The 24,873-nt window shown below is 33.8% G+C and overlaps 3 protein-coding genes across 6 annotated transcripts; all 3 read left to right on the top strand.

Annotated features, from left to right (window-relative positions):
* Positions 1–293: 293 nt before the first annotated feature.
* Positions 294–1,550, top strand: LOC126655512 (F-box/kelch-repeat protein At3g23880-like). Its single transcript, XM_050349727.1, has 2 exons — positions 294–1,336; positions 1,466–1,550. The coding sequence occupies exons 1-2, from the start codon at positions 294–296 to the stop codon at positions 1,548–1,550; spliced, it is 1,128 nt and encodes a 375-aa protein (XP_050205684.1).
* A 13,309-nt stretch (positions 1,551–14,859) lies between these two features.
* On the top strand, positions 14,860–20,137 carry LOC126655526 (transcription factor GTE4). 2 transcript variants are annotated; one of them, XM_050349746.2, is made up of 5 exons: positions 14,860–17,273; positions 17,367–17,409; positions 17,498–17,614; positions 17,731–17,801; positions 19,713–20,137. In XM_050349746.2, exons 1-4 carry the CDS (start codon positions 15,312–15,314, stop codon positions 17,778–17,780), a joined length of 2,172 nt encoding a protein of 723 aa, XP_050205703.1. In that variant the 5' UTR covers positions 14,860–15,311; the 3' UTR covers positions 17,781–17,801; positions 19,713–20,137. The 2 variants fall into 2 exon arrangements, with proteins under 2 accessions (XP_050205703.1, XP_050205704.1); XM_050349747.2 differs by having other exon boundaries at positions 14,861–17,273; positions 17,501–17,614.
* Positions 20,138–21,765: 1,628 nt separating this feature from the next.
* Positions 21,766–24,686, top strand: LOC126655530 (uncharacterized). Of its 3 annotated transcripts, XR_007633044.2 has the most exons (9): positions 21,766–22,218; positions 22,630–22,871; positions 22,955–23,051; positions 23,307–23,490; positions 23,612–23,693; positions 23,808–23,877; positions 23,961–24,083; positions 24,186–24,279; positions 24,406–24,686. XR_007633044.2 is itself a non-coding variant. In XM_050349753.2 (8 exons), the coding sequence occupies exons 1-7, from the start codon at positions 21,775–21,777 to the stop codon at positions 24,030–24,032; spliced, it is 1,191 nt and encodes a 396-aa protein (XP_050205710.1). In that variant the 5' UTR covers positions 21,766–21,774; the 3' UTR covers positions 24,033–24,078; positions 24,186–24,686. The 3 variants fall into 3 exon arrangements, 1 of the variants encoding a protein (XP_050205710.1); XR_007633043.2 differs by having other exon boundaries at positions 24,186–24,686; XM_050349753.2 differs by having other exon boundaries at positions 23,961–24,078; positions 24,186–24,686.
* Positions 24,687–24,873: the final 187 nt, after the last annotated feature.

Below are 24,873 nucleotides of genomic sequence, written 5' to 3'. Positions count from 1 at the left end.
AAATAAAAAAAATTGTAATTGCATTGCATTTATATGGCTTGGTTGCTTGTAAATTTAGGTACATTGTTCCGGTAAGTAGTCATATATTAGATTAGACAATTTTATGTTGGGTTGAATTCCACTACCTATTTAGAATTAGTTATTTGATTCGATCCTAACAATCCTAATCCAATTCAAATTTCTTAATCCAACCAAAATTCAAACTCTCTTTTTTATATAAAGAGCCCGTAGGTTCGAATCCTTCCAAGCGTTCCTCCTAAAACGTTATGCAGATCTATTACATATTGCTTGATATGATAGTATCTCTTTTACGCAAATTGTTCAAGCGCAAGCCGAAGAAAAAACATATACCGGACGATTTACTAGTCGACATTCTATGTAAACTACCTGTTAAATCATTAGTTCGCTTTAAAGCGGTGCATAGCGATTGGTCTTCTTTGATTTCGGCTCCAGAATTTTGCCGTAGGCATCTTCAGTACCACGTAAAACGGACCGGTCAGAAGTACGGAACTATCCAAGCGGGGAACAAACACACCTTGCATCCATCCCTTACTCTTCGCATTATGAGCAATTGCGGCATTGTTGGTGATCATGAGCTCGTAGAGATTCAAAATATTTATGGCAAGCCGGTCTTTGATCATTATGATTATCCTAAGCTGTTTGGTTGCTGCAATGGCTTATTACTAATAAGTCTTTCGAGTCACTCGGAAAGTTTTATTTTGTGGAATCCAACTCTTAGACAGCATAGAAAAATCGACCGAAAAGATGGGTATTGGTCCCCGGAAATGTATAAGGCTGGACTCGGCTACGATAGCTTGAACCACAATTACAAAATTGTGGTAGCAGAGGCCAGTAAGTTGCATAAAAATTCAATTGATCTTCAAATTTATGACCTGAAGAAATCTTCTTGGAAGACAAGAAATTATGATTTCCCTTACAAGTTCAAATTACATAATAACACACCAGTTATTACTCTGCCAAACGGAATTCTACATTGGCATGTGAAAAGGATGGCCAATGGCCAAAGTGTGATATTATGTTTCGATTCGGTAGATGAGATTTTCAAAGAAGTTCCTCTCCCTAAAAATACATATGATTTTTGCTTTATATCTTCTTTAGATGGGTGTCTTTGTATCGGCATAACAGAATCAGATTTCGATATAAATGTGTGGAAAATGAGGAAATATGGGATTAAGAAATCTTGGATTAAGTTAAAAAATTCTTTTCCTAATATTGACAATTGTCGCCGTTACTTGATGCCATTTGGAGTTCTCGAGAATAATCAAGTTGTAATGAATCTAAATACAACGGCGATAGCTATTTTCGACGTTACAAGGCAATATTATAAGTTTGTTTCGCAGTCAGGGCAAAATTATGATTACACGGCAGCTGCATTTAACCAAACTCTTGTATCTCCCAATTAATTATATAAAATTTTACTGTTTTCTGTGTTTTTTACATTCAGTACTACTGTGATCATTGATATTGACATTGCAAGACTCGGTATTGGGATTTTGTTTGGAACACACATAATCTTTATGAATGGCTAAGAGAAAAAATCAAATCCAGGGAGTGAGTTGGTTATATAAAACTATAGAAGGATGACCAATACGAGCAGTGCATAAGCAGAAGCAGAAGTTTTTGGAGCTAGCTAATGCAGGATTTACATAGACGGAGGGGCGGTTTTCGTTAGTCCGGTGGCGTGTGGATCTGTGAGTAGTGATTGTATACCTAGAAATATTCCAGCCTCCTTCAAATTCCCTTCGAGATCAGTCAAATACTATTATCTATCGATCTATCTATCTATCTATAATCTATAATCTATAACTATCTTATATGTGGGAAGAGGGAGGGATAGGCAAAATTACGATAATAGGTTTCATTAAAGGTATAATTAATGTTAAAAAGGTAAAATTAAAAATAAATATAAAAAAATAAAATAAAAATTAGTCCGAACAACATTGTGGAAATAGAGTTTAAAGTTGCATAGGAATAAAATTAACAGATTAACAAGATTGAAATAGAGTTTCAGTAAAATCGAAAGTTTAAAAAGTGCATGGTGCACCGATTAGAGTTTAGGCAAAATTCTCTATTAAGTTCACCGTTTATAGTTTGAACAACTAAGACACGGTAAAAATAAAACTAATCCATACTTTTTTTTTTGATGAGAACTAATCCATACTTTATACATAATGAAAATTGGAAATTTGAAATATACACTAAAGCACTTCAGATGGTTATTTCATGATGATTGCTAACACATGTGTATTAATTAAATACAATCTCTCAGTAAATTAATTCTTTTTACATTATTTAAACAAAGAGAGATGCTATCATTTTTATATATTTTAAAATTGTTTCCAAATTTGTTAATAGGTTATTCCATGATGACCTTACTAATTAGACTATTGTATTTATATATTTTTTTGTAGTATATTACCATAATAATCTTTATTAATTTAATTGATGTACAAATGTAGCAAATAAAAGAGTAAGAAGTTTAATTAAATAGGAGTCTAATACTTATACTAAAGATAATATAATTTTTACTAAATTAATTATTAATTAAAAATTAAATAATAGTTTAATTATTTTTATAATTTAGTTAGCATAATAAATATAACTTAATTTTATAATATAACATTAAGAGACAAAATATATAATGAATATAACAGGTCAAATAAAATCATTCACATGTTATAATTTTAATTTTTAATGAAATCAATTTATTAAAATTTAGAGAAATTTATTTAATAAATTTAAAATATAATATTTATGTATAATGAGTAATCATTCACGTGCTATAATATCCGATATAAGTGCATTGTACGAATAGTAGGAAAAGTTAAATTAAACAAAAATTAACATCTAATAGAAGTCTAATTGTAATAGAGAATAAATAAAATAAAAATATAGTATCAATATAATAATAAAATAAAATAAAAGGATCATACAAATAGGTCAAGAGTTTGATTCTACATCTGCTAATTAACTTATGAATTGATTTGTTTTGAGTGATAATGTTAAGCATTAACGTAAGTTATTTTGTAAGTTTATCTAAATACAGAAGAAGATGAATTCGGTTAGTGTCGTTTCTTGCTTATTTGACTGATTTTAAGTCTCTATGCTGTTAAATGCAAATGCAAAGGAAATGAGTTGAAAACAAAAAGTTTGGGTATTGAAATTGTTTATCAAAAAGTAAAATATGATATTTAATATATAATGGCCATATAAATATTATTTATGTGTAATTGATCAAAAATCAAATTATTTAATTTAATATTTTAATTATTATAAAAAATATATAACGGGTTATATAAAATTTCAATCAAAATTAAAGCAATAATATAATTTTTAAAAAATTAGAATATTTATTTAATACTTTAATTGTTTATAAATATATAACGGGTCATATATATTTAAAATAAAATATGTATTTATTATTTTTAATAAATATTTAATTTAAATAACGGGTCATATAAATATTGCTCACGTGCGTAGCGCGTGGCGAAAAACTAGTACTATATATAAAAGTACGGATGGGGGGGCAAACAAATTTACTGAATAATCATTTTCAGTTTACTACTAAATAAAGGTTTTATAGTCATTAACTAATTAGTTATTTAATTAATCACTATTGTAATTAAAATTCTAATTAGAATAAGTAGCTAAATTATCTCCAATTTAATTTTTAGTATGTAAAAAATAACTAAATTGTCTCCAAATTAGTAGAAATACCTATCTTTTAATTTGATTGAACTATAAAATTAAAATATTATATTTGATCAATATCATATTATTTAAATTTACATCTTATTATTTTTAAAGATATTAATAAAATTAAGTTAATTATTTAATGATAGTCCATAATTGAATCAATTAATCTTTTATCTACTTCGAATACATATTATTTATATCCAATAAATAATGTGATCCGAAAATTTACATTTTCTATCAAACCTTATAATTTTGATTCTCGAGGGTTAATTGGGTAAATTATCAATTTAGTACCTATACTTTATTTCATGACTTTTCTTGACATTTTTCCCTTTTAATTCCAATTCAACTTTAGAACTGAAATATAATATTACATTTCTCGTAGTAATCTTTCCGAAACTGACCTCCTAAAGTTCTATTTACCTTAATTTCTTGGGAACCTCTCTGATACCGTCACTACAGTAACTCAAATCTTGAGACGTGGTTCAATTAAATAATTAATTCATATAGGGTATTACATACAGACAAAGAAAAGAACAGATGCTAAGACCGTGATCTTTAATTTACAAGAAAACTAGAGTGCACAAAATCTTACTTTTTGTTATTGACTATCTAAGCAATGTAGTTACTATCAATTTATTGATTTGTTGCATTGAAGCATCAATTGTTTTATATTTTCTCAAATAGATTATCAACAAAAATGATTTGAAAAGTCAAAAAGAAAATACACAAAACTACGTATTTAAGCAAATGCATATTAGGCAACAAACTAGAAAAAGAAAATAACCTGATAATTTACAAATTGAGAAACTGTTACAAGCAAATAAGGTAGCACATGCAGAATCTCAATATTCATGAAAAAACTAGAAAATTCCTGGGTTCTGAAAACCACCAGAATCAAGAACTTGTTTAGTCTCCTGAACATGGTCAGTATGTATGGTTCTATGTAACAGCCTCTCTAAGCATAGCAGCACATTGCATAGCCATCAGAGGTAACATTATGTAAACTATGTCTAAAGGCTGAATACATAGTTTGACCCCTGAACTTGTATCCTTTTACCCATCTAACCTCTAAACTTAACGTCTCACCTATCGAACCCCTGAACTTGTTAAATAACCCGATTTGACCCCCGAACTTGATAAATACGTAAACATTTAACCCCTCCGTACACAATTTCTTCTAGAACGTTTCAAGTGACAAGTGGACACGAAGAGTTCAATACTTACATATTTATCAAGTTCATGGGTTAAATCGGATTATTTAACAATTTCAGAGGTTCGATAGGTGAGACGTTAAATTTAGGGGTTAGATGGGTAAAAGGGTACAAGTACAGGGGTCAAACTATGTATTAAGCCATGTCTAAACAACCTTAACTTTAAAGCTTAGTGCCTTAATATACATTACATTAAACAACCATATAATCTTACTTACAACCTCAAATAATGAAATTTTTGTCAGTTCATGAACTTCAAAATTTAACAATGTAGTCGAATTACCTCTTCAATTTTAGTTTTTTTTCCATATCATTAACAGATAACCCCACTCTGTTTGCTAATTTTGTAACTAACTGCCCAGCTTTTTTAAGCTCGAGCCCTGCACTCAAATCCCAAAGTACAATTCAATCAAAACAAAAGAGTCAAATTAGGATTAAGAAAGCTTCCAATTAAAAAATGTAACTGAAAATAAGACAGTGCCCTAAAATTGAAGAGGTAAAATAAGATCTGCAAATGGAAGAGGAAAGTAGGCCAAAACCTAAACCTAAACCAAAATCAATAGATTAAAACCTAAAATAAAATCAAATCAATGGATTAAAACCTAAAACAAAATCAAAATCAATTTTAATCTCGCTACTAACCTCATAATTGATTCCCAAGCCAGTATATGGATTTCTGAATCGACGAAAAAAATCAGTAAAGAAGAAGATCGTGTATAGAAAAAGAATCATCCATGAATCGTTGAATCATCCATGAATCGTTGTATCATGTATGTGTCACGACCCAAAATATTGAGTCGAGACCGACGCTAGAGAACAGGAGTGATAGCTCCGGAACCCGTAGCAAGCCTAAAGCCACTATCAATTTTTCGCAAATATAATACAATACATTCACATACGGAAGCTAATATACATATATAACATATAATCAAATATTTACACTAACTGTTCGGAAACCTCGCGGGCTCTAGTTACCGTACCCTGTACGAACTGGCCTCGCGGTACCATATACATAAGTTAGTGTATTAAACATATCACTGGCATCTGGTGCCGTGAAACATATCTTACATAGCCTACAAAAATATCAACAAAGACAGCAAGTAAAACATATAAGCAAAATGTACTGATGTCTAGGCTACGACTCTGTCGACACAGGACTACCACTGCAGCACTACGGAAGTCAAAGAACTATATACGTAGTTGACTTCCGGATTCCAAAACTGGCTTCTAACTAGGACCAGACGCTAAGCACCTGAAAGACATTAAAAGTGAGGGGTCAGTGTAATACTCCAGAATATTTAATTAGCTAATTGGACCACGTGTCCAGTTTCGAGTCGCCGGAGTGGCGATATCAGAAAGTTTTCTGAGAAACTAAAATAAGTAAAATTTTAGTAGGTCGGTTTTAAAAAGATTATTGCGAGGAATTTAATATTATAATTCAGTTATAAAGTTAGAACTAGAATTAAAAGGAAAAATGTCAAGAAAAGTCCCAAAATAAAGTGTAGGGACTAAAATGGTAATTTAGCTACTATGTTTGGAAAATGGGAATTTATTGGTTTTGACAGGAAAATATTAATATTGGAGTTCGTATTGTTTATTAGATACAAATAATACGTAAACAAAAAGATTAAGATACCAATTAATTAAGAGATACGTTAAAATAGAAGTTTAAAAGAGAAATGGTTTAAGTTTAAGAAATGAGGGATTAAAACAAACCTTTAGACAACATATATATAAGAAGATGATATGAATGATAAGAACAGAGAAGTGAGGAAGCTTCAGGAGAGGGTTTTGACGATCATCTTGCGATCAACACGGTTTCGCTGTTTCTCGTCGGAATCACGCGTTCTTGGTGTCGATCTCTTCGGAATTCAGTCCTCCATTTTCCCCGAGCATTAAAACAAGGCAAGTTGAACGTTTTTATGGTGAGAAATGGATAATAGGTGGCTGTTTGATGTTGTGCCGTTTAGGTTCGAATCGAATTCACGTAAAAGATGTTAAAATCGTTGTTTTTGAACGTTTCGAAGTTGGGTTTTAAGGTTTATGCGTATATAAGCATGTCGGGATGGTTTTGGACGGATTACGGTGTAAAAATCGACGTTTGAGGGCTGAAAACGGGTGCCTCACGTCGTGAGACACGTCTCGCGACGCGAGACCCTCTCTCATGACGTGAGACAAGGTCTCGCGATGCGAGACCCTCTCTCACGACGTGAGAGAAGCTAGGCACGATGTGCCTAGCCGTCCCCGACCCCCGTTGGTCGTGTCGAGGTCCGACACGACCTAGCTCAACCCAGAAATATTATATGGACTCTGAAAACATATGAAACGAGCGACAAACTTAACGATATGAATTAGGATTTCAAGTTGACGTTTTAACCAAAGTATAAACGATTAGTAATATACCTCGAAGGGTGTTAAACGTATATGGAATTGATTAACGCTTAACGACATATAAATCATTTTACAAAGTGAAAGAATGATAACATAGGGTTTAGATTTATAAGGTTCACGTTTATGTACTAAACACGTATTTGACTTATAAATGTGTCAGACGCGTTAGTGAGCAGTGAGGGCACCAGACGAGGTCTAGTGCGAGCATATCATTACATAGATCACCTCATTGAGTGGATAGCGGTCACTATGAGTTGTACTTTACTTTCGTGTATTATATATATTGATAACAACACAGATGAACAATCTCAAAAAAGAACAATCAGACCGTCGGAGTGGTTTTCCAGAATCTCCTTCCGGCACCCCTCTAACGGTTGTATTGTGCCTTTCAGGTACGATCATGAAGCCACCACCGGATTAGAGAACAGCCGTCGTTTCACAAGTTATCATATATATTAAAGTTATTTTATATAGATATGTATATTGTTTATATGCATCGCATAATATATGATTTGATAAATGTTATATGTTTATATCAAGTTTATATACGAGAACTAGTATGCTATCCGAAGAAACTAGCTACCTATTGGGTGTCAATAGGCTGTGTGATCACCAGTATCGAGTCAGTCTAGTGTGTTTGCATATAATACATGATTGATACATGCATGACATGATATGACATGATTATGAATACGAATACGAATTTTGAAGTTGGATAATAAATTCGATATGAGTGAGAACTCGGCTATGGTGTAACCTGAGCCCCGTATCTAGTGGGTTGGACTCACGCTTTGGGACTGAGAGATAGGTCGCGATCGACGAGGTAGAGTGTGAGCACTCCCGGGTCGGACTATCTGGATCAGTATGATTGATTATTCGAAAATTGTGTCGTATGCTAGGATCTTAGTTTCGTACGGATCAAATACATGTTTATATGTTTTACTTTTATATTATTGTTTCATTGAAATGCGATGATATGTTTTTATAATAATACCGTTAGTAAATGCAAACTCACTCAGTATTTTCCCAAAATATTGACCCCTCACCTTTGATGTCTTCAGGTGCTTAGCGTGTGGACTTAGCTAGAAGCCAATTTTGAAGTCCAGAAGTCAGCTGTGTATGTATAGTTTTTGACTTCTGTGAGTGCTGCAGTAGTGGTCCAGAGTTGACAGAGTCGTAGCCTAGACAGCAGTACATTTTGATTGTACATATTATTTGTTGTCTTGTTTATACGTTTTGACATGCTATGTGTTTTATGTTTTATTCACGGCCCCAGATGCCGGTGATAAGTTTCACTAACTGATGTATATAATGACACGAGGCCAGTTCGTATAAGGTATGGTAACTAGAGCCCGCGAGGTTTTTGAACAGTTAGTGTAAATATTTGTTTATGTGTTATATATGTATATTTGCTTCCGTTGTTTAATGTTATTTATTTATTATTTGCGAAAATTATTAGTGGTATAAGGCGTGTTACGGGTTCCGGAACTACCACTCCCGTTCCCTAGCGCCGACTGCGGCTCAATATTTTGGGTCGTGGCAGTCAGTATTTGGAAAAATACTGAGTGAGATTGCAGTTTCCTAACAGTATTATTATAAAAAATAGCATTGCATTTCAAGAAAACAATAATATAAAATAATACATATTAAACAAGTATTTGATCCGTTCGAAACTAATATCCTAGCATGCGACACAACTTACGAATGCTCAATTCATACTCGCGAACAACTGTATAATCCCAAAGTGTGAGTCCAACTCACTAGATACAGGGATTCCAGGCTATACCGTAACCGAGTGCTCACTTGTATCGAATTTATTAATCTTTTAATCCCAAAGTTGTGGGTCCAACCCACTAGATACAGGGACTCCAGGTTACACTACAACTAAGTGCTCACTCGTATCGAGTTCATTGTCCAACTTAGAAATTCATATTCATAATGTTCATATCATATTCATATCAAATTCATATCAAATCATCTCTCATATGCAAACATACTAGACTGACTCGATACTGGTGATCACACAGCCCATTGACACTCATAAGTAGCTAGTTTCTTGGGATCGCATACTAGTTCCTCGTATATAAACTTGATAGAAACATATAATATTTACTCAAATCATATATAATGTGATGCGTACAAACAATACATGTATAAATAAAATATAATATTAAATATATATATAATACACGAAAGTAAAGTGCAACTCACAGTGACCGCTATCCACTCTATAATAAGGTCGATGTGGTGGTATGCTCGTACTAGCCCACATCTAGTGCCTTCAGTGCTCGCTCATACGTGCACCACGTGCACAACCCCGAAAATTTGATTTCCGGGGTTTCCACCCATCCCGACATGCTAACGACCCCTTTCTACGCAAAACCCATAATTTCATTTCCCCAAAAACGTTGAATTCAGGCTAATATCGACAAATTCAATATATATATAATACTTATACTAAAACAACCCTTATTCACTTAACTCAACACCAAAATCCAAAATCTTACCTTAAAACGAAGCTTGAGATTGATAGAGTTTTCAATTCTGAAGAGATTGCCGAGAGAATTGCTTGAATTAGACGTCGAATGGAGAAACGGCGGCGAAACGATCGTAATCGACGAAATGAAGCTTCTGGAGCTCTCTTCTTCTTTCCTGATTCTTCTTTCTTTCAAATGTGGTTTGTATACATATGTTGGTAAAAGTTCTACTTTGATCCCTCCTTTCTTTTTTTGTTACAAAGTATCCTTTAAACTTTTCTTCTGTTCAATTTAGTTCATAACCGAATCAATTAATACTTTAATCATACCTTATACGTATTATTTATATCCAATAAATAATATGAATCCCGATATTAATATTTTTCCGTCAAAACCTACAATTTTCCATTTTCGAGACGTAGTGGCTAAATTACAACTTTAGTCCCTGAACTTTGTTTCGTGACTTTTCTCGACCTTTCTCCTTTTAATTCCAATTCCAACTACCTCGTTGTTAACTTCTCGAAACCGACCTAATAAAATCTATTTATCTTAATTTTCTCGGAAAACTTTCCGGTATCGCCACTCCGGCGACTCAAAGCGGGACACGTGGCCCAATTAAATACTTAAATCTTTTGGGTATTACAGTATGGCTGAAAAAGAGCAAAGAGGATCGAAGACGAAGCATTTCAATCGTTGAGAAAATGATAAAATGCGATAAAAGTGAGAGCATCGTGAAAGAGAATTGAAAATTTCCTTTTTCACCCTTAATATACATAGAGACGTTTAAACCGTCTCAATGTACCTACGAAATTTAAAACCGTCTTGAAATAACATCGTTAACTCATGCGTTTTATAAGTCAATGGCACTATTCTAAAACCATCTCTATTAATTTGCCGGGAAAACGGTATTTTGGTGGTAGTGAATTAATAGTATCTTCGTGCAAGAATGTGGAGTTTATTTTTGTCGGATGAACATTTCCTAGTTTACATAGACTAGTGTCGCTTAGCATATTTCACACGTGACTCGAAGTGTGACTCGTCAAATTATCAAATAAAATTTAAAATAATAGTTAATTTGTAATAGTTTATCTTATTAAATACTTTGGATGACTATTTGAATTGTTTAAAAAGAATTAATTGGTACTCAAATTTTTATAATTATAGATAATTTTAAAAGAAAATATAAAGTAAAAATTAAATTAGTAGTTCATTGAAATAGTTTATCTTATTTAAAATTTTATACAATTAAAAAATAATTAAAATAGTAATCATTAAATAGTCAAAGTATTCTATTTTAATCAGTACTCTATACAATTATCTCAATATATTAGTTTATTTTGGTTAGTATTCTAATTTATTTTAACATAATAGTTATTTTAGGTAGTACTCTAGCTAATTTTAATGATTATCTTAATATTTTTGAATTAATAATTAAATTTTATAAGTGAAAAAGGATATTAACATAAATGTGCGTGTCTCCCCCCTTTTCCCCCATCTATACTTTTATATATAGTATAAATATACTGTAATACATTTCTAATATAATTTATAAATAAATTGATTATGTACAATGAATATAGTTTTGATATGCAACAACAAACTATATATATTTTTGATATAATATGTTTATTCATCAAAATATATGTTTATAGGTTCAGTATATAGTATCGTGTGATATAATTTTAAAGATAAATTTTCCAATAAAAAGCATACATAGATGTACAATGGCTTAATACATCATTTGATCCCTAAACTATACACTTTTATTCTCTGAAACTCTTAAACTAATTTGATATTCTATTGGACCTGTTAACTTTATTTTTTGTTCTATTTAACCCTTCAACTGCAACTTTTTTGCCGATCTGACTTTTTTCCTCCAACGTGGCAAAAGCGCGTGTTTTCAAACGCTTTGAAGCGCGTGAAGGATAATTAAAAAGCATAAATTGTTCTATTGAACACACGAACTACACTATTTTGTTCTATTTGACCCCTGAATTTATTTTATTTTTCTATTACACCTTCAAACTTTTAATTTTTACCCATTTAACCTTCTCCAAAATATAATTATTTAATTTTTATCCATTTAATCTTCTAGAAAAATAAAATAATATTGAAGTTTAGTCAAATAATTACATAATATAACTTCTTGGACATGTAAATATTTGTTTACATTTCAATAATGATAAATGAAGTTTGTCTGTTTTTAACGATATTATAAAATATATAAATTTACTATACTGTGATAATATTAAAAAAAGACTAAATTTTTTAAAATATTATAATTTTTAGTGTGTTTCACGAATTTCCAATTTTAATACGCCAACTTTTAATTTTTTTGCAATTTCAAACTTTCAAATCAATTCTGAATTTTTAAAATTTGTGTTAAAATTGGAAAACACGCTAAATTTCATGACTTTTAAAGCCTTAGATGATTTTTTCAAATAATATGTAAAGTATATCACTTTTTATTTTAAATTAAAAAATATATTTAGGCTTAATATATTTTTTGACCCATAAACCTTACCCTTTTATTCCCTATAACCTCTAAACTATTTTAGTGTTCCATTGAACCTTTTAACTATTTTTTTTATTCTATTTAACCCCATGTCAGAAAAGCCATGTCAGCAATTTTATCCACGTCATCGCGCGTGGTTTGCACATTCCGTGTGAGGGGTTAAATAGAACAAAAAAAAGAGTTAAGAGGTCCAAAAGAAAACGAAATTAGTTTAGAGGTCGCAGAGAATAAAATGGTATAGTTTAGGGGTCAAATTATGTATTAAGCCGATGTACAATTATACAATTCCAATATTTTAAAGTAAATTAGAGTTGATACATATACAATAAATATATTTTCAATATACTATGGCACGAAATATATATAATTTTTGTGTATTTATATATATTTTTAATGTGTCGTAGTAGTACGATTTTCAAAAACATATATCAGATCGTCAGTATTAGATAATGCTGGTACATATTTGACAGAGCAGTTGGAGAGAGAAACCACCGAGAAACCGCTAACCAGGAGTGAGATGAAAAAAGTAATTGCGGAAATGTTGTCCTCCAAGATTGAAGATAAATGAGGAGTGATCCCTGCTATTTACAGATTTACTTCCAAATTTGAGAACTGGGTTAAGCTCGCCGTCGCAATAGTTATGCTTGTCAGTTATTTCTGTCAGTTAATTGACGCTCTTTTTCATCTCTTTTATGCAAATGCTTAGGTTAGGTGTTAGCTTAATTTCTTGAAGAATTAGTTTCTTGAACAGTTAAGGTCTCCGATCAATTTGTAAATTGCGCTTTATAATTTTTACTAGAGATAAATCAATTACTCTATTTTTCTAGTTCTTTTTTGTTTTTCTGTGCTCAATGAATGCCATTTTTTTATTTGTTTTTAATAGTATTTTAATTTTTGGCGGCGCATGTTTTAATGCCTCCAAGTAACCGGTGGTACTCATTAATGCTGATACAAAGTTTATCGGTGGTACTCATTAAGATTGTTGTTGTCATTATTATGCTTGCCTAGTACTAATGTAAATTTATTGAGGCTCTCTAGTGGCGGAGGTACACTGGGGCGAGCCGCGGCAATCGCCTTACTTGACCTAAGAATGTTCTCTAGGAATGATTCTCCCAACCACTGACCTTTCAATTGTTGTAGTCGACTGCCATTAAAGCCAAAGGAGAAAGTAGTAGAACAACGAATAAGGAGAAGAAAGTTTAGAATTAGTTTTTTTACTCTTTACAAACAAAACGATGTCATTTTAGAATCCTCCATTTCAATTTTATTTATATTATATTCTTCATCTACCATAAAACCAACTAAATTATAAAATTGAAAACTTAATTACTCATTAAATTTAATGTATTCCTATTAAAATTATACAACCAATTCTATTTCTTACTAATGCTTAAAGATTTAGTGATTTCCATCTCAATTTAAGTTTTTTGTATTTTGTTAATTTGTTTTATTTTATAAAATTGTATGATATTGTCTTGAGATTATATCAATTAGAGTTATTTAAGTTATTTAAGCTATGAAATTTAGTACTCAATTAATAACTTTAAAAGTTAATCTTGATTTTATAAGAAAATTTAGAGGTAAAATCTTAATTTTACACACTTAATTGCTAACCTTTCTTTTAAATTGGAGTCTACTTATAATTTTAAGAATTAAATTGTAAATTTAAAATATCTAAATGGCATATTTCAAAAAAAAAATAATATCTAAATGGCATAAAATGAAAGTTTTTTTTTTTTTTGAATGGTGATGAATTGAACAAATGGTTAATTCACCCCTTCAATTTGGCACGAAACATCAAAAAGGTCATTTTAAAAAATTTTGGATTAAATTAATCCGCAACTCATATTTTTGTATTAGAAACATCTGTAGTTGCTCCTCCTCCAATTTTTCTTTTTAAAATTTACCTATTAATTTATAATTTTTTAAAATAGTAAGAATTATTTCAGATTTTTTATAAGAAGAATGTGTCTCAAATGTAGGTTGAAAATGGGTAAAAATAAAAAAGAGGCTGATTTGATGTATTTTGATATAGATGTGAATCTATTTAACTTTAAATTTTTTAAAATAATTGTTTTGATATTCATGTCAAGTTGAGGGGGTGAATTGATTTGTGATGAGTAAGGTTGACTTGTTGGCACGGCCTTATGGGCCTGAACTTACCACATCACCAATATTTTCGAACAGCTCAAAAGGTCTAAACCCCTCCTAATTATCAACCACAATATCGGCGCGTATTAACCCTCTCCGGCGACAAACAGCCAGGAACACGACCCATCAACCGGAGAGTACTCTCCACGCGCCTCTCATCCATTTTGGTAAACTTTTCAAAATCCCACAATCAAAACTCCGCGCCACTAAATCCCATCCCGTCCTCTCTCACCCGTGACCACCACGCTCCAAACAAACCCCTCATCAATTGGTCAGTCCTATACACGCGCATATTCGAGCGTGAGTCCAAGGCTGCTGATATTAGTGATGATACTTCGCAAACACGACTCCCTTTATACACGAATGCATGGCAACCGTACACCTGTAAGATAAGGGGGGTATAGTTGGAGGTGAGGCTAGTTTAGAGAGAGAAAGTAAAAAATCTGGAGAGAGAAAGTTTTTTTTAGAGAGAGAAAGCGCGAAAAAGGAGATCTCATCGATTCGATTCGACAGAGAAAATTAAACCAAAACAAAAAAATTCGAAACCCTAACCCTAAAATTCACTGATTTTGTTCTCAAGTAAGATAGATAGTTGTTTTTTTTTTCATTTGTTGTTTGTATAGATTTAGAGCGGTAGATGCAGAAAACTTACGAGTTTTTTTGATTAGGGTTAGGGTTAGGTTTTTTTTTATTATGTGTTTTTGTGGGTTTTCTATGGTTGAATCGTGAAATCGGAGGAGAATTGGGGGTTTGTTTGTGTTGGAGGTGAAAAACCCTAGTTTTTTTTGGTTAGGGTTATTTCTCCGATATTGAAGAAAAATTAGGGGTTTGGGAGTTTTTACATGTATGGCTTCGGCGACTATAGATGGTGAAGGAGGTGGTGATGTTAATAATAACGGTGATGGAGGTGGCGCTGGCGCTGGTGTTGCTGTTGTTAGAGAGAAACAGAGATATACAGAGCATAAAGTTTATACAAGAAAAGCTTTTAGAGGCCGTAAAATTAACAACTTCGGCTCGGCTACAGCTGCCACGAATAGCACTACCACCGCCACGACGAGTACTGCCACAATTCCTGCTGCTGCTACTACTAAGACTGTCGGAATTCTTGCCACTTCTACGGCTACTGCTGCCACAGACACTGATAACAACAACGACACTGCGAATGTAAGTATCGCCAATACGACAATTACTACCGTCGAAAATGCAGCTGTCACGGAGGACAATAACAAGAATAACGGGGAGGCTGAGAAGGATGAGATAAATAAAGACGAGGGGAACAATGGGGGCGACTCGATTGAAGTTCCGAAGTTGCAAACTTCTGCTTTGGAAGAGACAAATTTGGCAAAGCAGCGGCCTGTTTTGCGAGTGGAAGTTATTTCGGACGATTCTTCAAGTCTTAATAGGGAGTCAAGTGCAGCAGATGTTGCTCCTAATGGCCGGGAGGCAAGTGCTCCTGGGAATGGGGAGGTGGAACGAGGATTAGAAAGTAGGGCGAAGAATCAAGGGCAAGATGATAGATTGAAGATAAATTTGGCATCGAAGTCTAAGCAGGAGATGAGAGAGCTAAGGAGGAAATTGGAGAGTGAACTGGATATGGTGAGGGGTTTGGTGAAGAGGATCGAGGCTAAACAAGTGCAGCTTGGTGTTGCTGGTGGGTTAAGTAATTCACGAGTTTCTGTGAATGATGGGCTGTATAATGGATTAAAGAGGGTTAGTTCAATGGGGGTTCCTAGGGAGGTTACTACTCCCATTGTTACGCCTACTCCTAGGCAGTCGAGGCCTTTGAATCAGCTTAGTATATCAGTTTTGGAGAATAGCCATGGTGCTGTTGAGAATGTAGAGAAAGAGAAAAGGACACCAAAGGCAAATCAGTTTTACAGAAATTCAGAGTTTTTGTTGGCAAAAGACAAGTTTCCACCAGCTGAGAGTAACAAGAAGTCTAAATCAAATGGAAAAAAGCAAGGGGGAGCGCATGTGGGATTCGGTCTTGGAAAGGTTTTCAAGAATTGTAGTGCTTTGCTTGACAAATTGATGAAGCATAAGCACGGTTGGATTTTTAATAGTCCTGTTGATACGAAGGGACTTGGTTTGCATGACTACCATCTCATTATTAAGTATCCTATGGATTTGGGTACTGTGAAGACGAAGCTGAGCAAGAACTGGTACAAATCTCCTGAAGAATTTGCTGAGGATGTAAGACTAACATTTAATAACGCAATGAGGTATAATCCAAAGGGGCAAGATGCTCATGTTATGGCAGAGATTCTACTAACAACATTCGAAGAAAGATGGTGTGTTATAAAATCAGATTATGATCGTGAGAGGAGGTTTGGTATTAGTTATGATCTGGGTATGCATACTCCAACATCAAGGAAGGCTCATACGCTGCCACCCCCTCCTCTTGATGTGAGGAGGATTTTGGAAAGAACTGAGTCAATGCCGCGGCCGCCTATGGATCCTAGACCAAAACCTATTAGTACAACTCCTTCAGGGAGGACCCCTGCTCCAAAAAAGCCCAAGGCAAAAGATTTACACAAGAGGGAGATGACTTATGAGGAGAAACAGAAGCTTAGCACAAACCTCCAGAGCTTACCTGCAGAGAAGATGGATAATATTGTCCAAATTATAAACAAGAGGAATTCATCGCTCAACCAACAAGGTGATGAGATTGAAGTGGATATTGACAGTGTGGATGTAGAGACTCTTTGGGAACTGGATCGATTTGTAACCAATTTTAAGAAGAGTTTAAGCAAGCACAAGAGAAAAGCTGAACTTGCCAATCAAGTCAGATCAGAAGTTGAGAAGAATGTAAGTACTTCAATCATTTTTCTACTGTTTGATTGTTCTCTTTGATCATTGCTTAACTGACAGAACAATGAATCGTTGATTTCTATTTGGCAGGCACCAGCTGCAGCAGTTGTGGCGCCACAAGAAACTAAAACAGGTATAAATAGTTGGATAATTGATGGAATTTTGACCTTTGCATGTTTGATCTTTACTGATTACTTGATTATCATTTTCTACTATCCTAGTAGTTGAAAGGAATGTGTCCACTTCATCTCCTGTCCAAGTGGAGAACCATGGAGATAATGGAACTAGGTCATCTAGTTCAAGCAGCTCTAGCAGTGATTCTGGATCTTCTTCAAGTGGTATGGCAATATTTTTTATAAAATTTGTTATGTTTGAATGCAAGTATAATTTGTGCTGTAATGTATCAACTCTTTACTAAAGTCTAGCCTTTTATCTTTTTGTATTTTTACTGCAGATTCTGATAGTGACAGCTCCTCGGCATCTGAATCTGATGTAGGGCATTAACCAAGGAGATGATTAGTTATGGTAGGCCCTCTTCTGGAATTTCTCAATATTTTAGAGTATTCAATTCTGTGGCAGTCCCTTCTTTTCTTGTTAGCAATATGTCTTAAAAAAATTAAATCCTTTTTTTGGTAAAGACTCTGGTGTAAATAATTATTCAGCACCCGTACTTGAATATCTGCAATATAATAATTTTTCTTATCATCTATCACGGAGTTGAAAAATGTTCAATTGGTTGAAAATGCATTTTTTTGAATTTTTCATTCATATAGGGTATAGCACAACTCAAGTTTATTTTATGTAGTTATTCATAATAGGATTTCTTCCGTAAGCAATCACATGATTATGTGAATAGAAGTATGGTCTTTGGTTCTCTAGCAACCATGTTTGAGTTTGCTGCAACATGGCTATCAACTTTGATGTAACTACAATTGGGCATGGGATACCTATTTTCTGAATGATGAGGGGAGAAAACAATCAGCCTGCTTAATGAAAAATTTAATAAAATGGGATTATAGTGATTATGTTCTCATTTTGATTGTGGTTAACTGTTGTCTATTTTTACGGGGCCTTTTTTTTTAAATTGCCTTGAACCGGTCTTGTCATTTTCATTTCCTAATGTCATTTTGGAAAATGCTCTTGAATATGTTTCAGTATATTATTTTTCATGTTGCGTTGCTTGATATTTTTTCCTATAAAATAGATAGATTATATGCATCCTTAGCATTGTTTGTAAATTCATTATTGATTTTATGGGTTTATTCTGCAATTGGTAATATTAGACAAGAACGTGGCGGGTACTTTTAGTGTTCTTACTTAGCAGTTCTTTTGTTTTTCTTGAATGAAATGTTTCTGAATACATCTGAAGCTTGTTCTTGGTTATTTGTTCATTTCTAGAAGTTTTTGAGGTTTCTGGGCTGGGTAGGTAACTTCTTACTTGTGGTCTCCAGTTTCTGATTGATATCATTACTGTTAGTGGTTGTGTGCTAGGATGAGTACTGGATGTATGTTAAAGCCCTTAATGGCAACTTTCAATTTATAAGTTTGTGCCAACGTTGGCCTAGCTTGAATGTTAAAGGCATCTCTAAGTGCATCGAGAGGTTGTGGGTTCGAACCACACCTCGGTAACTAACAACTAACAATTGAGACTCGAAGAGTCGATTACCATCTTTGACAAAAAAAAAAATTATAAGTTTGTCAGTATGCTATTCCTTAGTAGGTGCATATAAGAATTTATTTGTCCTCTTTTCTGAAGGAACCTCAGTAAGTAATAATAAATGGTACGAGATGGCCCAGGTGAAGAGAGTATAGTTGATAGTTCAGGTAGAACATGTAACAGTCCTCAGAATCTGTGGAATGGATGCCAAATTCATATGCTAGTATTAAAACTATTGGATTTGGTTAGAATTCGTGGCGGGTACATTGAGTATGGGGAAAATGATCCCCATTAATTTTTTCATGGTGTTTTGAGGTTGATTGGTGGTGGGGGTATTGAATTTATAAAATCTGCTAAATATTAAAACTATTGGATTTGGTTAGAATTCGTGGCGGGTACATTGAGTATGGGAAAAAGTGGTTTCCCCATTAATTTTTTCATGGTGTTTTGGGGTTTGATTGGTGATGGGGGTGTTGAATTTATAAAATCTGTTAAATTGGAGTAAGGATGCGTCAAATTTATGTTTTCTGCGATCTGTATTTTGATTAATTTTTTGGAATTTGTGCCCGCTTGCCTTCTTCTTTCTCGGTATGCCTTGTGATAATTAGCTGACGCTAGGGAAAAGTATGAAATTTAATTACTTTGTACAGCTTTTACCTGTCTGCATAATATTTTCAAATTATGCTAATATATCTGCTCTACAAGCCGATAATTTACTGATCTGAAATTTGTTTGTACTAGAACTTGCTCCTAACGCCATTACCATTGTTGTGTTTCAGTTCCCAGCAAAATTAGAGTAGAAGATGGTCATCTGATGGATATCAAGTCCTGATGATTTTCCCAAGGAATTGGCTTTTGGTGTACAGTGGAGACTATGACGGCTACAATGATGTCAACTATTAGCATGCGATTGTAGAGTGGGGTTGTGTATCTCCACAAAATTCGGGAACAGTTACTTGAATCTACAAAATTGTTTAGTCAGAAATTTGTATAATATTTGGGTAGGAATGTGATTAGAAACAGAGCAGATGGTTTGTTTTGTGTAGCACGTGTACATGGCTAACTACTGCTACTCTCAGCTTAGTTAGTTTCTCTGATGATAACTTTGTTGTTGCTCTTCTCCTTGCAGATTCAGAATTTATTCACTACAGATTAATCTGTAATTCAAGTCCTTCAATCAAGTGATACGTAACATCTTGCTTCATCTCAAATATTTTGCTCCAATTGTGCCCCCTTTGAGCTGATTTAGTAGCATTGTTGGGTAATTTTCATCGGTAATTCGATTCCTCATCTTTTGTTTCTGTCACTATAGTTTTTGTACTTCAATTCGTAATCATAACATCGAGGCTGATTAGAGTTTAACTCAATGTTGAAGTTCGTAAATTGTTTGTGTAAGCTCTATAGAAGGGGAAGAATCCGTTGGTAGTTTGCTCTCTTGCTAGAGTAGGTATACGCGGATTCGGGTTGCCTAAGTAGAATGCGTGGAACTAGTGATTCCCTTGCGATCTTGTCTTACTATTGAAGGATCAGCGATTCTGACTCGCTGAAAGAGGCGAATGCTATGCCTAAAAGTAAGCATTGGGTGAATGCCCGGGCTCGGTCACATAGGCTTGAACCGCTCCTGCCCCTAGGTAATCTTTCTTAGAATGGGAATGCCCCCTACTATCTTCGTCCTCTAAGGACTGGTGCTTTACTATCCGGAACTCTTAAGATTTCTCGTAAGAGATGAAACTTTTTTATCAAACTGTTGCATGAGATAAACACTATTTAAAAACGTGGCACTATATATCTAACCTTTTTATTTTGTGGCATATTATATTGCTCAGTGATTTATACGATATTATTTTAGTCATTCACGCTATAAAGAATACTATGCATAAAACATAAATCTCATCTCTAACTGCAATAAAATCGTGCGGTTTGCAGCGATAACTTGGTATACTATACAACCGTTAATTAAAATATGCCTATTATTAACTAATTGGCGGGCTAAGGAAATAGTTAACGCCATATCCAATCGAAAAAGAATATTATCCAAATGCATTTTAAATAATTGTAGTAAAACTTTAAAAGGAAGCTTTCCTCTTTCCATTCATTTTGTTGTGGGTTAAGAAAATGCAAAAGTATCTCTCTTTTTATAAGAACGGTGCATTTCGAGACGTGAAGTGGGAGAAAGGAGATTTTATAATTGAGTTTCGGATAAGAAAACAGATAAAAAGTTTTAAAAAAATTAAGATGTAAGATGAGATGTTTTTTTAGACTAGTTTCGCATTACGTGCTATGCACGTGGCTCGTAACGTAACTCGTCAATGAACATAATAGTAAATTTATTATAATTATATTAATTTTTTATTTATAATTAATATTAAATTAATTAAGAATTTTTGTAAAAGTAAATATAATATATTCGGTTATCAAATTTGTTCCATACTGAATTTATTCTTCTTTTGGTTTTATAATAACCATAATTAAATAATTAATTTTATTTTATTAATAATATCTTTAAAAATAATAATAAGATAGAAATTTAAATAATAATATACTGACCAAATACAATATTTTAATTTTGTAGTTTAATCAAACTAAAAGATAGGTATTCCTACTAATTTGGAGACAATTTAGTTATTTTTTACATATTAAAACTAAATTGGAGATAAGTTAGCTACCTATTCTAATTAGGACTTTAATTACAATAGTGATTAATTAAATAACTAATTAGGTAATGACTATAAAACCTTTATTTAATACTAAACTGAAAAGGATTATTCGGTAAATTTGTCTGTCCCCCCCATCCGTGCTTTTATATATAGTATAGATATAGATTTACTTAAATCGAAAAAAATGCGCGAAGATATAAATTGTAATAGTAAACCAAACCGAAAGCAAATGTATGCTATCAAACTAAAATCCATGCTTTTTCAATCTATACCACGTTTTCCCCTCAAAGCTAAGCACTTCTCTTCTTCAGCTCCTTCTTCGTCTCCGATTACACCATGGTCCGGTCTGCAATTCTGGCGAGACGGTCCACTCAATAAAAACCGTTTCTGGGGACCTAATGGCCCACAACCACCACCGCCGCCACCAATTCACAGCGGCGACAATGAACTAGAACTGGGTTCCGCTTCCTCTCTTGCTGAACTCGGCGCTCTTGTTCTCTCTACTAGTGATCCCCTGCAAAAATCCAAGCTTTCTCATCTTGCTTTCTCCACATGGCGCAACCACAAGCTTCCCATTGGGTCTTGTGTTCCTCCTTCTAGACCCGCTCGTCCCCCTAAACCCCAATTGGTTAGTCATTTTGTTGTTGGTTTCATGGGTATTTCGAAAATTCGGTTTTTTGTCTGAGTTTTAAGTTTTTAGTGAGTTGTGTTAGTTAAAGATGCCATGTTTAGTTCTATACATTTCTATTTGATTGCATTTAGAATTGCAGTGCTTGCAAACTAGGTAGTACGGACACAGATACGGAGAAATAGAACACTGGGACACTGACACGGCGAAACGAATTCATTTTAAAGTTTCTTATGTTAAAATGAAGTTGTATGCGACGCATTTCTGAAATGGAAAACGTTGGTTTGAGTTATGGTTTTTTAGTGTGTCGCGTTAGGTTATTCGAATGATATGTTAGAGATTATCTTGGTAATTTATGTGGTGATTAGATATTCATGCCTTTATATGTTGGCTGTAATGGTGACATTTTAGGTGTCTCCAAAGGAAATTCCGAATCCCAAAGATTCTGGTTTACCTCTCAATGCTTATATGCTCCACAATCTTGCTCATGTGGAGCTTAATGCAATTGATTTGGCATGGGACACAATTGTTCGGTTTTCGCCTTTTTGTGGGATTTTGGGAGAAGGATTCTTTGCTGACTTTGCTCATGTTGCTGATGATGAGAGCCGCCATTTTGCTTGGTGCTCTCAAAGACTTGCTGAGCTAGGTTTCAAGTAAGGAGAATTATTGCTTTGGGTATCAGAATAGCGGATCAATGGTGTCTATATATCTTGATTAAATTTTCCATGCCTATTAGGTACGGAGATATGCCTGCTCATAATTTGCTATGGAGGGAATGTGAAAAATCGTCTGACAATGTTGCTGCACGATTGGCAGTTATTCCGCTAGTCCAGGTATATATAGGTAGAGATGTTTGTTCTCTTAACTATTGGTGTTTAAGTGCTTGAAATATGCTTGTAGAGAGACTATGGAACACATGTTTGAGATTTTCAAATCGGGTTATACTACAGTCACTGGATTTATATTTGAATTTGATAATAGAGTCTTAATGAGGAAATAATAAGAGCAACTTTCTTTTTTGGGATTTATTTCCCGTTGGACAGTTGTTGAGGAAATTTTGAGCAGTCTTTTAATCTGTATCTCTATAGGAGGCTAGAGGACTAGATGCTGGGCCAAGGCTTGTGCAAAAATTGATTGGTTTTGGAGACTCCAGGACATCTAAAATTGTGGCTCGAATTGCTGACGAAGAAGTTGCACATGTAGCTGTTGGTGTCTATTGGTTCGTATCTGTCTGCCAGAAATTGGGCCGTCCTCCTTGTTCCACTTTTAAAGGTATATCAGCCCTTCTCAGGTTTGATTATATATCCACCTGCGTGACACATAGTTTTAGTCTCATAGAGGGTCAGAATATCTATTTCGCAAATTTTAAAACTTCCTTGGCATATATTTGTAGACATATTGAGAGAGTACAATGTGGAGGTGAAAGGGCCTTTCAATCATTCAGCAAGAGAAGAAGCAGGGATTCCCCGTGACTGGTTTGTGCCATGATCTTCATATTCTCAACTTTGTTCCTCTTGACTTAAACAGAATAAGTCGCATGTAGCGAGAATAAATTTTCTTATGAGTTTATTTTACCATTTGCTGAGTAGGTACGACACCTCATTTACAAATAATAAAGTCGAGAATGAAAAACAAGGCACAAATGAGCAGCTCTCTGTGGTATGTGATTGAGAACTATGTCATACACACACGAACTTAAAGTATATGCAAATTGTTTAGTAGATGATGTATTTTTCCTACAGGTTTATGATCGACTTGCTTCTATCATCGCCATGGAGTGTGAAAATGCAAGTTTGATTAAGCCCCCGGGTTGATGCTTACTTAAAATCTGACAGCTTAAACTCGACAGATAAGCAGATGGTCTGGTACAAAAGTTGCCATTCAATTTCCATTTGTCAAATTTGTGATTTTGTCTGAGTTACATCCGAGACTGTAGTTCTTAACCATTTTCTTTTTCTTTTGATCAGTAAATATGAATCTGTGCTGATATTGGGGGCGGAACAGGTGACCTGGAAAACTTGGTTTCGTATACATCTCAACGAACAGTTGGCATAATAAGAGGTATGAAACTGCAACATTGCTTCATCACTTTATCTTGAGGATTGACGATATCTGGTGACTTCTTGTACATGCATCTCTTTAACTTTCAATCAACTTCCGTGAACACGATAAAATGAAAAATCCTAGATAGAGCTGCTGAATCAGTAAATGGAGTGCTATCGCATAGTTTTAAACCGCCAAGTTCATGAGTTGGAGTTAAATGGATTCGAGCAGCTGACTCTTGGACTCAAAGGAGATGTGTAGCAACCACTCTATTTTTGTATGTGAGGTGAATGAGTAGACTTCCTGTTTTCTTTTGATGAAGAATGATGAGGCATATTAGGTCCTTGCATTTGTCCTACTTTTGATATCGGATCCCTACACTTCTACTTGTCAATATTGAGTTTTTATACTTTTAGTATTGTAAATATTGGCTCTTTCCATGACAAAAAGGGTTAATGGTACTAAAAAAGTCAGTTTAGAGACTTAATGTAGGGACTAAGTTTTAATACAATTAAAGTATGAAGACAAATAAAATTTACTCCGGTTGCACTAATAGTGCGTGAAGTGTACGTACTTCATTTCCGTGATGGAAGGATCAAATATCTATAAGAA

This window comes from Mercurialis annua, linkage group LG7, assembly GCF_937616625.2.
Source record: "Mercurialis annua linkage group LG7, ddMerAnnu1.2, whole genome shotgun sequence".
Taxonomy (NCBI): Eukaryota; Viridiplantae; Streptophyta; class Magnoliopsida; order Malpighiales; family Euphorbiaceae; genus Mercurialis; species Mercurialis annua.
This window is presented reverse-complemented; position numbering and strand designations above follow the sequence as displayed.